We start from the raw sequence: 15572 nt of genomic DNA, 5'->3' as shown, positions 1-15572 counted from the left end.
TTTTCCTTTTTATTCATGGAAGGACTGTAAACATATTTTTCGTTCTTATCCATAGAGATTTTATCTTGTCACTGAGCAAATGATTGTATCTTTGCATCTCTCTAGAAAGAATTTTCATTTTTCTGGATCTCAAATGGTAATTCTTGATTTACCTTTTTATATTTTGCTTCCTCACTTGAAATTTTCTAGAGAGATTGTCAGCACTTTTCTCCCTGTCTTTCCCCTAAAAATGTGCCCTCTGCTATACTTATAAGGGCAGAGAATTAGACCCTTGAATCTTAGTAGTGACAGGGACCTTATTTTGGCTTCCAAACCTCAAGGACATTATTTGTCCATTGACTGCTATATCTTTATGCTTCTAGGTTTTCCTCACAGGCATCTTTGTGGTTTCCTCTGTGTCTGTCATCTTATCTGAGGAATAGTTAACTGTTTTCTTCTCATTCTTGCTCACAGACATTCTACTTGTTATACTAGATAAAAGATCATATCCTTCTATTCTTATAGAGAGGACCTTATTTGAGCCTTTAGACCTCAAGGATAGTTTGATTTACCATTGATTGCTGTATCTTTTACATTCTTACAGATTTCTGCATGGGCTCTGAACTTCTGTATGTAGTATCACAGTTTTACTGAGTAGATTAGACAGTACCTCTAACTTTACATTTCTTTTATTCCTGCCTCTAGATAATCTTGAAGAATCCCTACTGTAGTGTTTAAGATTTTATCTAAGGAACTGTGAATAGTTTTATCTTCTGCCTCTTTGTTGGCTACGTTTGTTTCATCAGAGAAAGGATTAGAACTCTCCACATTAACACCTGTTTTATTTTGGTTTGTGAGAATTTTTTTCTTATGTATTGACCAAAGATTTTACCAGATCAAAATTAATATTTATTATTTTCCTGGGTCCTAAAAGTATCTTCTCTTCATTTGTAGGTTTAGCTTTTTTCTTGCAAACTGTTCATTGGTTTGTCACATTTCTCCATGTGCATGACCCCTGTTGAGCTAGCCAAATGATCAGATTCCTATAGATTTGCACCAGTTTACTTCTTCCTCTGACGTTACAGTCTGTGTCTTTTTTCCATAGCTCCATCTTCTGAGTTTTTCTCTTAGAAGCTCTTCACAGTATTCTTTTAATTTTTCTTTATTTGAAGTATTTCTGTTGACATAAGCATCTGAGACTCTAGAGTTCTATATCTGTGTCTGGGATATAGGGACAATGCTGACTCAGCTTTGCTTGAAAATTAACCTCATATTTCTTTACATTCATCTCTGCACATTACCTGTTGGACTAGGTTGAAACTTTTATGTTTTTTAGGGTAAATCTTGTTCTTTGAGTAACTCCATCTTGCATGTTCTTAGGCCACACATCTTCAGTTTGAGAGGCATTAATTTTGGATTCATATTCACAAGGACTACAAGAGTTTTCTTGGCTGAGATCTGGTCCATCCTTACTTTTGTGCACCGAATCAAACATTTCTTCAAATCCACTATAGTCACCTTCCAAACATCATGTCTTTTGTTTGAAGTCTTCAAGTGCATTTCTCTTTTTTCTTGATGGTTTCAATACAGTACTAATAACTATTGGCTCCAGGTTTTCTTTTGGTGTTTTTTTTTTTTTTTAATGTTGTGTGGCTTTCTACATTTTCATTTGATTGAAAAATATGTACACCATCCCGTGTATGTTCTAATATCTTTTCCTAATACTTGGTTTTCTTTTTTTTTTTTTTTAATGTTTATTTATTTTTGAGAGACAAAGAGAGTATGAGCAGGGGAGGGGCAGAGAGAGAGAGGGAGACGCAGAATCTGAAGCAGGCTCCAGGCTCTGAGCTGTCAGCATGGAGCCCGATGCAGGGCTCAAACTCGCGAACTGTGAGACCATGACCTGAGCCAAAATCGGATGCTCAACCAACTGAGCCACCCAGGTGCCCCTCTACTACTTGGTTTTCCTGAGTATTTTTAACATCTTTTATTATAGCTATTTTAGGTTTTTCTTATAATCTCTCTGATGTATCTGAATCCTTCCTAAGTAAGGTTATGAGGAAGCTTTTACAATTTGGAGTTGCTGTATTTTTTTTTTTTTTTAACGCTTATTTATTTTTGAGACAGAGAGAGACAGAGCATGAACGGGGGAGGGTCAGAGAGAGAGGGAGACACAGAATCTGAAACAGGCTCCAGGCTCTGAGCTGTCAGCACAGAGCCCGACGCGGGGCTCGAACTCACATACCGCGAGATCATGACCTGAGCCGAAGTCGGACGCTTAACCGACTGAGCCACCCAGGCGCCCCTGGAGTTGCTGTATCGTAATGCCTGCTGACTCTTCTACTGGCTGCACCTTAGCAGTTTTCCTAAGGTTTTCTTTCATGCCTGTAGGATTTTCTGCCAACTCCCACTTCTGCTTTGCAGCTGTCCTGAGGTTCTTGACACCTGTCAAGTCTTCTCCTGGGTTCTTTTCTTTAGGAGTTTTGTCTGTTGGTGCCCATTGGGTCTCCTCTAGGTTCAATCTTTTCCACAGAAGTTTTCAGAAGTTTCTTGATTGTTGGTTCAGCTAATTCACATTCTCCCTGGGACAGCTGGTAGCTGTCCCGAGCTTCTTGTTGATTGTCTTATATTCTAAGGGTCCACAATTTGTTGTGTGATTTTCGTAAGGCCCTAGGTTCCTGTTGAGTCTTCCACTGGGTCCACTTTTCCTAGGTATTCCAAACAAACTCTTGATAGCTCTGAGTGAGGTTTTCACCTTTCCACATTTCCATCTGGGAGAGAAGGAGTTCTGGTTGCTTTTGCTCTCTGGTTGTATTGCTTGCTTTGGTGTTTTTATGAGCTCTTTGATGCCTTCAGATCTTGTATGGAGTCTGCCTTTTCCTCAGTTGTCCCCAGCGGTCTCCCAAGGGTTCTGAGATTTTCTAATGGTTATGATTTGTGCTGTGGACTGTTCTAAGCTTTTTGTGGATGTCACAACCACTTGTTTATTCCTCTAGTCCTGTTGGTGTTTGTAGGAATTCTCTGATACCTGCCAGGTCTCCCAAGGTTCTGGTTTCACTTTAGGTGTTTTCAGTAGCCTCCTGACACCTGCTACAATTTCTACTGGTTCTGGGTTCAGCTTTCAAATGTTCCTAAGCTTTCTGTGAACATAATCATCATTTATTTGTTCCACTGGGTCTTCTGGTATTTATAGGAGCTGATAGCTGCCAGGTCTTCTTCCTTGGGTTCTGGTTTTATTTTAGGTGACTTAAGCATTCCTGTGAGGATTCGTAGTTTTTGCTGGGTCTGGTTTGTGCTTTGGCATATTCCTAAGCTTTCTGTGAAATGTATCACCATTTAGTTGTTCCTGTTTATTTTGGTGTTTGAGGGAGCTCTCTGATACCGGCCAAGTCTTCCACATGTTCTGCCTTCTTCTCAGGTGTTTGAAACCACCTCCTGAGGAGTGTTAGAGTTTCTACAGTTTCCGGACTGTTTGGGGGTCCTCCTAAGCTTTTTGTGGACACCTAATTTCATTTCAATCTGTTTATAATTAATAATTTCATAAGTGAATTTCTGAAACTTATAGTATTGTGTGTGAGTTCTGGCAATTAATTTTGGTAAGTTAAATATCATTTCTAGCAACTCTACCTCAGATTTAAAATTTGGTAGGAATTTATATTGTAGCTATTTTTCCAAAGAGTGAAATGCAAACATGTGCACTATTTTAGACATAAGCTTGGCAGCTGCTGTGAGAAGTGGCACTATTCCCTTGCTACCATGATAATAACAATGATAACTACAATTCATTGGATGTTTACATGTGGCAGGCACTGTTCAAGGCATCTTTCATATATTATCTCATTTAAAATTCATAACAGGAGGAGCTAAGGACTAACCCCATTTTATAGATGAGAAAAGGGTAGCCAGAGAGGCTGAGTAGTGTGTCCAAAGTCACAGGGGTGATAAGTGGAAGATCCAGGAGGCAGATCCAGCCTCTCTGACTCCAGAGTTAGTACTCTTAACCACTAAATTTTCAACATGCAATTAATTTAACCTCGTAGAATATTTTATTATTAGAGCTGTGGCTATAGCTGCAAAGCATCACATTAGAATCGCCTTTATTTTTTCACAAGCAAAATATGGTAGCTATTATTTGTTATTTGCTGCTCAAAGGAACTATTATTAGGGGTGCCTGGCTCAGTCAGTTGAGCATCTGACTCTTGATTTGGGCTCATATCATGATCCCCTGGTTCATGAGTTCAAGCCCCACATTGAACTAATTCTGTGCTGTTAGCACAGAGCCTGCTTGGGATTCTCTCTCTCCCTCTCCCTCTGCCCCTCCCACTGCTCGCATATTAGCTTTCTCTCTCTCTCTCTCTCTCTCTCTCTCTCTCTCTCTCTCCCCCTCTCCCCCCCCCATAAAATAAAATTTTAATTTAAAAAGGTCAAAATTAAGGGAACTATTATTAAAAATATAATGGAATCTAGGCCAGAAATCTTCAATGACTCATAAAATTGTTTGTGGAAACGCATAAATGTTTTATGGATAAAACCTGAAATGGTCAAGAAAAACAACTCATATTGTTTTTTTTGTGTTTCGTTCAGCCAGTTCCTTCAACACCCAAGTGTGCCTCCTTCCTGGTCTGACTTCATTAATTTTAAAAATTGAAAAACATTTCTTTAAAATAGCTGGCAAATCTTGTCCAGTATCTTAAAAAAATAATAAAAATAAAGAAAAAAAACAAAGTTTTTTGTATGCTTAGCATAAAAATGAGAAACATTGAGTCTAACATTATAACTAAATCCTCAATGCCAGCTAATATGGAAACAAGGACAAAATAGCTTCCTAAATTAAGATTGTATTTATATGCTTGTGGTGGAATATGGTTGGTAGAACCTCCTACAGAATAACATATTGATTTAGAGTTGGCTGCCCATGTGAATCTCCAGACTCTAGATTTACTAGTTATGTGACCATAAGCAAGTTGCATGAATTCCTAAGGCTGTTTTCTCTTCTGTAAAGTGGGGAGATTACCCACCTCAGATGGTTGTAATATTAAAGTATGTATAGGAAGCACTTAACATTCATGGGGCCTGAGACATAAAAATGTATTTCAAGTGCCAGTGTATACACACTGGTTGACACTGGGTTCTTGGTATGAAATTCAGATAAAGTTGTGGAAATTCAAAAACTTTCCCAGTTAATCATGGGCATCGATGATTTGTGGATTAAGAGTAGAAACACTTCGATGAAAAACAAAAATTAACTGCACTTAAAAAAGTTGTCAGCTCTTTTTAATGACTGGTTTTGGCTGAGGTGATAGGCTGTGGGTGAAAGATTACGTAGGAAAAGAGAAATGGGATTTGGACAGACAAGGAAGAGTTGGAGTGGCAGACTAAATAAAATGGGAAGGGTTGAGAGTGTGGATACCGTGATGTCAAGGAGCAAGTGTAGTGGGAGAAAAGTAAGAAGTGCTAGAGGTAGGCCAGTGGAGTAGGAGACTGGGATACTGGATCTTGAGACTTCATATATAGAGAAGCTGTGGGTGAGGACAAAGTTGAAGAAGTGGTCTTGGAAGTGGGTCCTAGAGAGTGGACACAAGGCCTGTAGAAATAGAAGAGGGTTCAGGCTTCTGGGGGAATTTAAGGACAAGTAGAGGAGAGCAAGTCAGTGATGGCAAATGCATGGCCCAATGAACATTGAAACCCACCTCAGGTATGATAGAACTGAGTCTGACATAAAAGTGTTTAGACATTTCTAATTTTTAACCTGAAGAAGAGAAAGCCAAGGGAATAAAACTGTCATGAAATATTTAAAAGGAAAACTTATAGAAGTGAAATTAATCTTTTTTTTTTTAACCAGGGCTCCAGAAGGTGGAATGTAAAGGTAAAAAAAAAAAAAATCAAACTACAAATACATCAATTTTCCCATCTGCCCATCCACTCATCCATACACTATTTGTTCAGCCACCCAACCATTCTGTAACTTACACTGAAACTGATTTGAGGTCGTTTGCAAAAAGGACACACAAAACAAGATCCTCAAAAAGTAATTAAAGGAACCAAGGCAAAAGGGAAAAGCAAAGCTGCAAAAATAAGGTCATACCTTGGTTCTGAGTTTTATAGCAGGAAATAAAAAGTTCAGTTAAAGGATTCAATGTTTGTAAGTAAAAACCAGAGGTGCTTGAGAGAAGCATAAATCTTCCTGGTACTGAAATCTGGAAGAAGTTTCTCCTGTAAGTTCTCATAAAGAGGACACTGTAGGGACACCTGGCTGGCTCAGTTGGTAGAGCATGCAACTCGTTTTTTTTTTTTTTTTTTTTTAAGTTTATTTATTTATTTTGAAAGGGGTGGAAGGGGCAGAGAGAGAGGAAGAGAGAATCCCAAGCAGGCTCTGCACTGTCAATACAGAGCCCACTGCAGGGCTTGATCCCACAAAATGTGAGATCATGACCTAAGCCAAGATCAGGAGTCAGAGGCTCAATTGATTGAGCCTCCTAGGTGCCCCAGAACATGTGACTCTGGATCTTGGGGTCATAAATTCATGTTGGGTGTAGAACTTACTAAAAAAAAAAAAAGGTGGGGGGCACCTGGGTGGCTCGGTTGGTTAAACAGTTGAGTCTTGATTTCAGTCCAGGTTATGATCCCAAGGTTTGTGGGTTCAAGCCCTGCATTGGGCTCTGCGTTGATAGTACAGAGCCTGCTTGGGATTCTCTCTCTGTCACTCTCTCTGCCTCTCCCCCATTCACATGTGTTCTTTCTCAAAATAAATAACTTTACAAAACACTGTAATGTCAAGAATGACATATTCAACCATTTTTACACTAAGTATGTTACATAGGGCTTTTAAACATGAGATCCTCAGTATAGGCATAATATTGTAGATCAGTACAATTTTGCAAGGAACTTAACTAATGTAGCTCAGTAACTCTTAACTCCTAATGACTTGGTCCAATCCCAAAACAGGTTATAGTCTAAGGAATAGATAGCCACATAACTTCCAAATACTTCTTCCAAATATTTCCCCCAAGTATTTTAAAAGTCATTTTTGTTGTTTTTTAACATTACAAAAATGGTATTTAAATACACACATTGACCCTAAAGACTCTACCAAAAAAAAACCTGTTAGAACTAATAAATAAAGTCAGTAAAGTTGCAGGACACAAAAAATTGTACACCCTTAAAATGAGAAATTAAGAAAACTATCTCACAATTGCATCAAAAAGAAAAATATACCTAGGAATAAATTTAACCAAAGAAGTGGAAGATCTGTACACTGAAAACTATAAGACACTGATGAAAGAAATTGAAAAAGACACAAATAAATGAAATGATATTCGGCTCATCAATTGGAAGAATTGATATTGTTAAAATGGTCATATTACCCAAAGTGGTGATTCAATGCAATCCCTACAAAATTCCAATGTCATTTTTCACAGAAATAGAGCAGTCCCAAAATTTGTATGGAAACACAAAAGACTTAAATAGCAAAAGCAATCTTGAGAAAGAAGAACAAAGCTGGAGGTATCACACTTCCTGATTTAAAACCATATTATGGGGCGCCTGGGTGGCTCAGTCGGTTAAGCGGCCGACTTCGGCTCAGGTCATGATCTCGCGGTCCGTGAGTTTGAGCCCCACGTCGGGCTCTGTGCTGACAGCTCAGAGCCTGGAGCCTGTTTCGGATTCTGTGCCTCCCTCTCTCTGACCCTCCCCCGTTCATGCTCTGTCTCTGTCTCAAAAATAAATAAATGTTAAAAAAAAAAAAAAAAACCATATTACACCACTATAGTAATCAAAGCAGCATGGTATTGACATAAAAACAGACAATAGATCAATGCAACAGAATAGAGATCCCAGAAGAAAAACCACATATATATGTCAATTAATTTATGACAAAGGAACCAAAAGTGTATAATGGAGAAAGGACAGTTTCTTCAATAAAAGGTGTTGGGAAAACAGGACACATGTCACATGCAGAAGAATGAAAGTGAACCTCTATCTTATACCATACACAAATACAACTCAAATGGGTTAAAGACTTGAACATAAGAGCTGACACCATAAAACTCTTGGAAGAAAACATAGGGATGAAGCACCTAGACATAGGTTTAGGCAATGATTTTTTGGATTTGACACCAAAAGCAAAGTCAACAAAAGCAAAAATCAACAAGTGGGACTACATCAAACTAAAAAGCTGCTTTCTGTACAGCAAAGAAAATAAACAAAATGAAAAGGCCTACAGAATGGGGAAAAAATGGCAAATCATGTATTTGCTAAAGAGTTTAATATCCAAAACATAAAAAGAATTCATACTACTCCGTAGAAAAAAAAATCCTATTTTAAAAATGGTCAGAGGGGGGCACCTGGGTGGCTCAGTTGCTTAAGTGTCCAACTTCGGCTCGGGTCACGATCTTGCAGTTTGTGAGTTTGAGCCCCGCGTCGGGCTCTGTGCTGACAGCTCAGAGCCTGGAGCCTGCTTCTGATTCTGTGTCTCCCTCTCTCTCTGCCCCTCCCCTGTTCACGCTCTGTCTCTCAATAATAAATAAACGTTAAAAAAAATAAAAAATAAAAATAAAAATGGGCATAGGATCTGAAAAGACATTTTTCCAAAGAAGACATGAGTACAACAGGTACGTGAAAAGGTGCTCGAGATCACTACTCATCAGGGAAATGCAAGTCAAAATCACAATGAGATATCACCTCACAACTGTTAGAATAGGTATTCTTGTCTAGAATGACAAAAAATAACAAGTGTTGGTGAGAATGTGGAGAAAAGGGAACACTTGTGCACTGATGGGAATGTAAATTGGTGCAGCCACTGTGGAAAACAGTATGGAGAAGCCTCAAAAAATTAAAACTAGAAATACCACATGATCAAACAATCCCACTTCAGGATATTTAACCAAAGGAAATAAAATCACTGTCTTGAAAAGATATCTATACTTCCAATGTTCACTGTAGCATTATGTACAATGGCCAAGCCATGGAAACAACAGATGAATGGATAAGGAAATTGGATATACATAATGGAATATTATTCAGCCATAAGAAAGAAGGAAATCCTGCCATTTGTGATAATATGGATGGACCTTAGGGCATTGTGCTAAGTGAAACAGATGAGACAAAGATGAATACTGTATGACCTCACTTACATGCAAACCTAAAAAAGACAAACTCATAAATACAGAGAAAAAATTGGTGGTGGGAAGAGTTAGGGAGGGGAGATAAAATGGGTGAAGGTGGTCAAAGGATACAAACTTCCAGTTATAAGTAAGTCCTGGGGATCTACCCTACAGCATGGTGACTATAGTTTATAATACTGCATGGTATATTTGAAAGTTGCTAAGAGAGCAGATCTTAAAAATTCTTATCACAAGGAAAAAAATTTTGTAACTGTGTGTGGTGATGGATGTTAACTATACTTACTGTGATCATTTTGCAATATATACAAATATCAAATCATTTATATTTTCCACCTAAAACTAATATGTTATATGTCAATTATATCTCAGTTAAGAGAAAACTCACTTCCCAAGCAGTGGACCAGGTTGTTAAGGATCATGATCCCAGATCCACTGCTTGTTAGGGCTGTGGTTTCAGTTGAATTGTTTAACTTCTTTGTGCCTCAATTTCTTCTTAGGAAGCTAGAAGTAGTGCATCAGAGGGTAAAACTCTTAGAGCCTTGCACCCAGTAAAATCTATATGTGAGGTGGCTGGTATTGTCACTGCAAATGGATTTAAAAGAGGAAGGGTCAAGGCTGACTTAGGCCATGAAGGAGTTTGCTTCATTGAGTTCTGAAGAGCTCTGAAATCCAGAATGTGTCAAAAGCCAACCTTTAGTACTTACCAAAAGCCTTAAAATATACATAGACTTGATTGAGCAGTTCCCCCATGAAGAATATATCCCATGGAGATAATCAAGGGCCTATGCAAAAATTTGATTACAAGAGATACTCATTTGAAACACTGCTCTAATGGTGAAGTATTGAAATATTGAAAACTCCCTAATTATCCAATAGTAAGACACAGATTAAATAAATTCTGCTCCATCACACAAAGAGTCATGCTTAGCTTTTAAAATAATGTGTTAAGACATCTATTAATATGGGAGAACGTCCATGATATGTCATTAAATGAAAGGAACCAGTAATAAAATCATATAACAAATAAACACAGAGGCGAGAAAATTTCTGTTTTTAAACCCATATTTCATGCCACTACACTGAGATATTCCAACAAATGTATAGAATCTTCCAGCCCTTTTATGTTTAAAATTTCAATTACTCAGATACTAACAAGTATATCTTCCTTTAAAAAAAGAAAACATTATGAATAATACTTTTAGGGAGGGGCCAAGATGGTGGAGCAGAGTAAAAGTTCTCTACTTCTCTCCTCCCTGAAATGCAACTAGATCAGCAACAAATGATTTTGCACACCTAGAAAATTGATCTGAGGATTAACACAACAATCTGCATAACTTGAGCCACAGAACTCGGCAGGTATGCGGTGTGGAGAGGTGAACTAGGGGAGAGAGAAGCCCTGGAGGGTAGGGAGCTGTTTTTGTTTGCAGAGAGAGGACAGAGACCACGGGGAGAGTACAGGAAAGCACTCCCCCTGAAAGCAGCTGGAGAGAAAGAGAGAGTGGAAACACCCACATGGGCTGAATAAGAAAGGGAGAAAAGAGAAAGAAGAGGGTTTCAAAACCATTAGGACTCTATAAATAGGAGACACAGAGTTCGAAATTCCACAGTTCAATACCTGGTGGTGCTCTGGTGGGAAGCAGACAGCAAAGTCCGAAGTCCCGGGCCACACAGGGAGAGGTGGTTTCCCTGCAGGGAGGATATTTGATAGAGAGGATGCAGCCTCCCCACAGGAAAAGGTCCCAGCAGACCCCAGAGAATAGTCCTGGTGTCGGAACAAGGACTCTGGAGTGAGGTGAAGCCTGGCGCCAGTCTTGTGATTTGCCATAATCTCTAAACCTCTGCTGCTGCGCAATTGCGTGAACTTTTTCTGGGGTGGGCTGGCACCAAGACGCAGTCTCTGGGCCTCTGAGGCAGCGCGATCACTCGAGTGTTCCTGGGGGTAAACCGGCACCCGGCCATTGCTCGGTGAGACCCTCCCCTAGAGGATCGGAGTGGGCCAAAGCTGCAGGGCCTTTAGAAGTGAGGGGTTAGGAAACAGCCCCGTTGGATACAATTTGGGAGAGAGGTGCTGCCTGGCAGGCTGACGGCTTGGACATGGACAGTGTAGAAGCAGGAGTGGACGGAAGCCAGAGACAAAGGAGGAGTGTCTGGTGGCTAGTCGCTGAGAGCACAGAATTCTGATGCTAGCGACTGGGAAGCTGGGTGACTCCATTTTCTCTTCTCCCATGCCTGCGCATACCGAGCGCCACACCAATCTACCACCATAAACTAGGAAACGCCACCTAGTGGAGAATGGAGCCCTTACATTGAGCCCTGTCCAACTGCAGCAACCAAGTTCTACAGGACAACCAATAGTCTCTCCACCTGCTTAGTGTACAGACTATAAAGTGCTTCATAGTTTGACTTCTAGGGGAAACTGGATGTAATTTCATTCAGATTTCATCCTGTTCACTGGTCCAACTATTCATTTTTTTTCTTTTGCTTTTCTTTTCTTATTCTTGGATACAGATAGCGAAAAATTTTATTTTTATTTTCTGTTTTTATAAAAAAATTTAACTATATTCTTTACTTCTTTTTGTAAATTTTCATTCTATTTTATTGTATACTTTTTTTTTTAAGTTTTCTTCCTTTTTTTTTCTTTCCTTTTCTCTCTCTTCTATCAAGCTTCTTTCAGCAACCAGATCAAAACACACCTAGGATATAGCTTCCTTTATTTTATTTTTTGTGTTGTTTTTAATTTTTTAATTTTTAATTTTTATTTTAGTAATTCTTTTGCTTCTTCCAAAATGATGAAAAGAAGGAATTCATCCCAAAAGAAAGAACAGGAAGAAATGACAGCCAAGGACTTAATAAACACAGGTATAAGCAAGATGTCTGAACTAGAATTTAAAATCACATTAATAAGAATACTAGCTGGGGTTGACAAAAGCATAGACTCCCTTTCTGCAGATATAAAAGAAGTAAAATCAAGTCAGGACGAAATTAGAAATGCTATAACTGAGATGCAACCTCAAATGGATGCCACAGAGGCAAGGATGGATGTAGCAGAGCAGTGAATCAGCAATATAGAAGACAAAATTATGGAGAAAAATGAAGCAGAAAAAAGAGGGAAACTAAGGCGAAAGAGCAGGATATAAGAATTAGAGAACTCAGTGACTCATTAAAAGGAATAACAGCTGAATCATAGGAGTCCCAGAAGATGAAGAGAGAGAAAAAGGGGCAGAAGATTTATGTGAACAAATCATAGCAGAAAACTTTCCTAAACTGGGGAAAGACACAGACATCAAAATCCAAGAAGCACAGGGAACTCCCATTAGATTCAACAAAAATAGACCATCAACAAGGCATATCATAGTCAAATTCACAAAATACACAGACAAGGATAGAATTATGAAAGCAGCAAGGGAAAAAAAAGTACTTAAACTATAAGGGAAGACAGATCAGGTTCACAGCAGACCTATCCACAGAAACTTGGCAGGCCAGAAAGGAGTGGCAGGATACATTGAATGTGCTGAAACAGAAAAATATGCAGCCAAGAATTCTTTATCCAGCAAGGCTATCATTCAAAATAGAAGGAGAGATAAAGAGTTTCCCAGACAAGCAAGAACTAAAGGAGTTCATGACCACTAAGCCAGCCCTGCAAGAAATTTTAAGGGGGACTCTCTAAGGGGAGAAAAGATGAAGCAAAACAAAAAAGAACAAAAGCAACAAACACTAGAAAGGACCAGAGAACATCATCAGGAACTCCAACGCTACAGGTAACACAATGGTAATAAATTCATATCTTTCAGTACTCATTCTACATGTCAATGGACTAAACGCCCCAATCAAAAGACATAGGGTAACAGAATGGATAAGAAAACAAGATCCATCTATATGCTGTTTACAAGAGACCCATTTTAGACCTAAAGGCACCATCAGATTGAAAGCAGATGAAGAACCATCTATCATACTAATGGTCACCAAAAGAAAGCTGGAGTAGCCATACTTATATCAGACAATCTAGATTTTAAAATAAAGACTATAATAAGAGATGAAGAAGGGCATTATATCATAATCGAGGGGTCTATCCACCAAGAAGATCTAACAATTATAAACGTTTGTGCCCCCAACCCACATGGAAGCACCTAAATATATAAATCAATTAATCACAAACATAAAGAAACTCATTGACAATAATATCATAATAGTAGGGGACTTCAACACCCACTTACAGCATGGACAATAGGTCATCTAAGCAGAAAATCAACAAGGAAACAATGGCTTTGAATGACACACTGGACCAGATGGACTTAACAAATATTCAGAACATTTCATCCTAAAGCAGCAGAATACACATTCTTCTCGAGTGCACATGGAACATTCTCTAGAGTAGTCACATACTGGGACACAAATCAGCTCTCAACAAGTACAAAAAGCTTGAGATCATACCGTGCATATTTTCAGACCACAACACTATGAAACTCAAAATCAACCACAAGAAAAAATTTGGAAAGACAACAAATACTTGGAGATTAAATAACATCCTACTAACCAAGAATGAATGGGTTAATAACCAAGAAGTTTAAGAACAAATTAAAAAGTACATAGAAGCCAGTGAAACACCACAGCCCCAAAACTCTGGGGTGCAGCAAAAGCGGCCATAAAAGTGAAGTATATAGCAACGTAGGCTTTCCTAAAAAGAACGAAAGGTCTCAGATACACAACCTAACCTTACACCTTAAAAGCTGGTAAAAGAACAGCAAATAAAACCCAAAACCAGCAGAAGAAGGAAAATAATAAAGATTAGAACAGAAATCAACGCTATTGAAACCAAAAAATAAACAAACAAACAAAACAAAAACAGAAAACAGTAGAACAGATAAATGAAACCAGGGGCTGGTTCTTTGAAAGAATTAACAAAATTGATAAACTCCTAGCCAGATTGATCAAAAAGAAAAAGGAAAGGACCCAAATCAATAAAATCACAAATGAAAGAGGAGAGATCACAACCAACACTGCAGAAACACAATAAGAAGAGAGTATTATGAGCAGTTATATGCCAACAAATTGGGCAATCTGGAAGAAATGGATAAATTCCTAGAAACATATAAACTACCAAAACTGAAACAGGAGGAAATAGAAAATTTGAACAGAATCATAACCAGTAAAGAAATTGAATTGGTAATCAAAAATCTCCCCAAAAAACAAGAGTCGAGAGCTGGATGTCTTTCCAGGGGACTTCTACCAAACATTTAAAGAAGAGTTAACACCTATTCTTTTGAAGCTGTTTCAAAAAATAGAAATGGAAGGAAAACTTCCAAACTCATTCTATGAGGCCATCATTACCTTGATTCCAAAACCATACAAAGACTCCACAAAAAAAGAACTACAACCAATTTCCCTAATGAACATGGATGCAAAAAATTCTCAACAAGATACTAGCCAACCGGATCCAACAATATATTAAAAGAATTATGCACCACGACCTAGTGGGATTTATTCTTGGGATGCAGGGCTGGTTCAATATCCACAAATCAATTAATGTGATACATCACATTAATCAAAGAAAGGATAAGAACCACATGATTCTCTCATATGCAGAGAAAGCATTTGACACCATACAGCATCCTTTCTTGATAAAAACCCTCAAGAAAGTAGGGATAGAAGGATCATACCTCAAGATCCTAAAACCCATATATGAAAGACCCACTGCTAATATCCTCAATGAGGAAAAATTGAGAGCTTTCCCCCTAAGGTCAGGAACAGGACAGGGATGTCCACTCTTGCCACCGTTACTCAACATAGTATTGGAAGTCGTAGCCTCAGCAATCAGATAACACAAAGAAATAAAAGGCATCCCTGGGTGTCTCAGTCCGTTAGTCATCTGACGAGGCTCAGATCATGATCTCATGGTTCACAAATTCGAGCCACATGTCGGGCTGTGCTGACAGCTCAGAGCCTGGAGCCTGCTTTGGATTCTGTGTGTGTGTGTGTCTCTCTCTCTGCCACTCCCCTGCTTGTACTCTGTCTCTTTCTGTCAAAAATAAACATTAAAAAAAAAGTTAAAAAAAAATAAAAGTCATCCAAATTGGCAAGGAGGAAGTCAAAGTTTCACTCTTCATAGATAACATGATACTCTATATGGAAAATGCAAACAATTCCACCAAAATGCTGCTAGAACTGATCCATGAATTCAGCAGAGTCACAGGGTGTAAAATCAATGCACAGAAATGAGTTGCATTTCTATACACCAATAATGAAGCAGCAGAAAGAGATACCAAGGAATCAATCCCATTTACAATTGCACCAAAACCCATAAAATACCTAGGAATAAATCTAACCAAAGAGGTGAAAAACCTATACACTGAAAACTGTAGAAATCTTATGAAAGAAATTGAAGAAGGCACAAAAAATGGAAAAAATATTCCATGCCCATGGATTAGAAGAACAAATATTGTTAAAATATTGATACTACCCAAAGCAATCTAC

At 38.4% G+C, this 15572-nt stretch overlaps 1 protein-coding gene across 28 annotated transcripts in view; it reads left to right on the top strand.

Annotated features, from left to right (window-relative positions):
- CC2H3orf80 (chromosome C2 C3orf80 homolog) overlaps positions 1-15572 on the top strand; it is a 75567-nt gene that overhangs the window by 5286 nt on the left and 54709 nt on the right. The window contains exon 4 of one of the 28 annotated variants that reach the window (XM_045503118.1): positions 4568-4724. The exons of the other annotated variants lie outside the window; for them this stretch is intronic. Within the exon in view, the coding sequence (XP_045359074.1) occupies positions 4568-4627 (60 nt within the window). The 3' untranslated portion in view covers positions 4628-4724. Of the gene's footprint in view, positions 1-4567; positions 4725-15572 lie in introns of those variants that run through there. 28 annotated transcript variants of the gene reach the window in all.

Source organism: Leopardus geoffroyi, chromosome C2 (assembly GCF_018350155.1).
Source record: "Leopardus geoffroyi isolate Oge1 chromosome C2, O.geoffroyi_Oge1_pat1.0, whole genome shotgun sequence".
NCBI classification, from domain to species: Eukaryota; Metazoa; Chordata; class Mammalia; order Carnivora; family Felidae; genus Leopardus; species Leopardus geoffroyi.
This window is presented reverse-complemented; position numbering and strand designations above follow the sequence as displayed.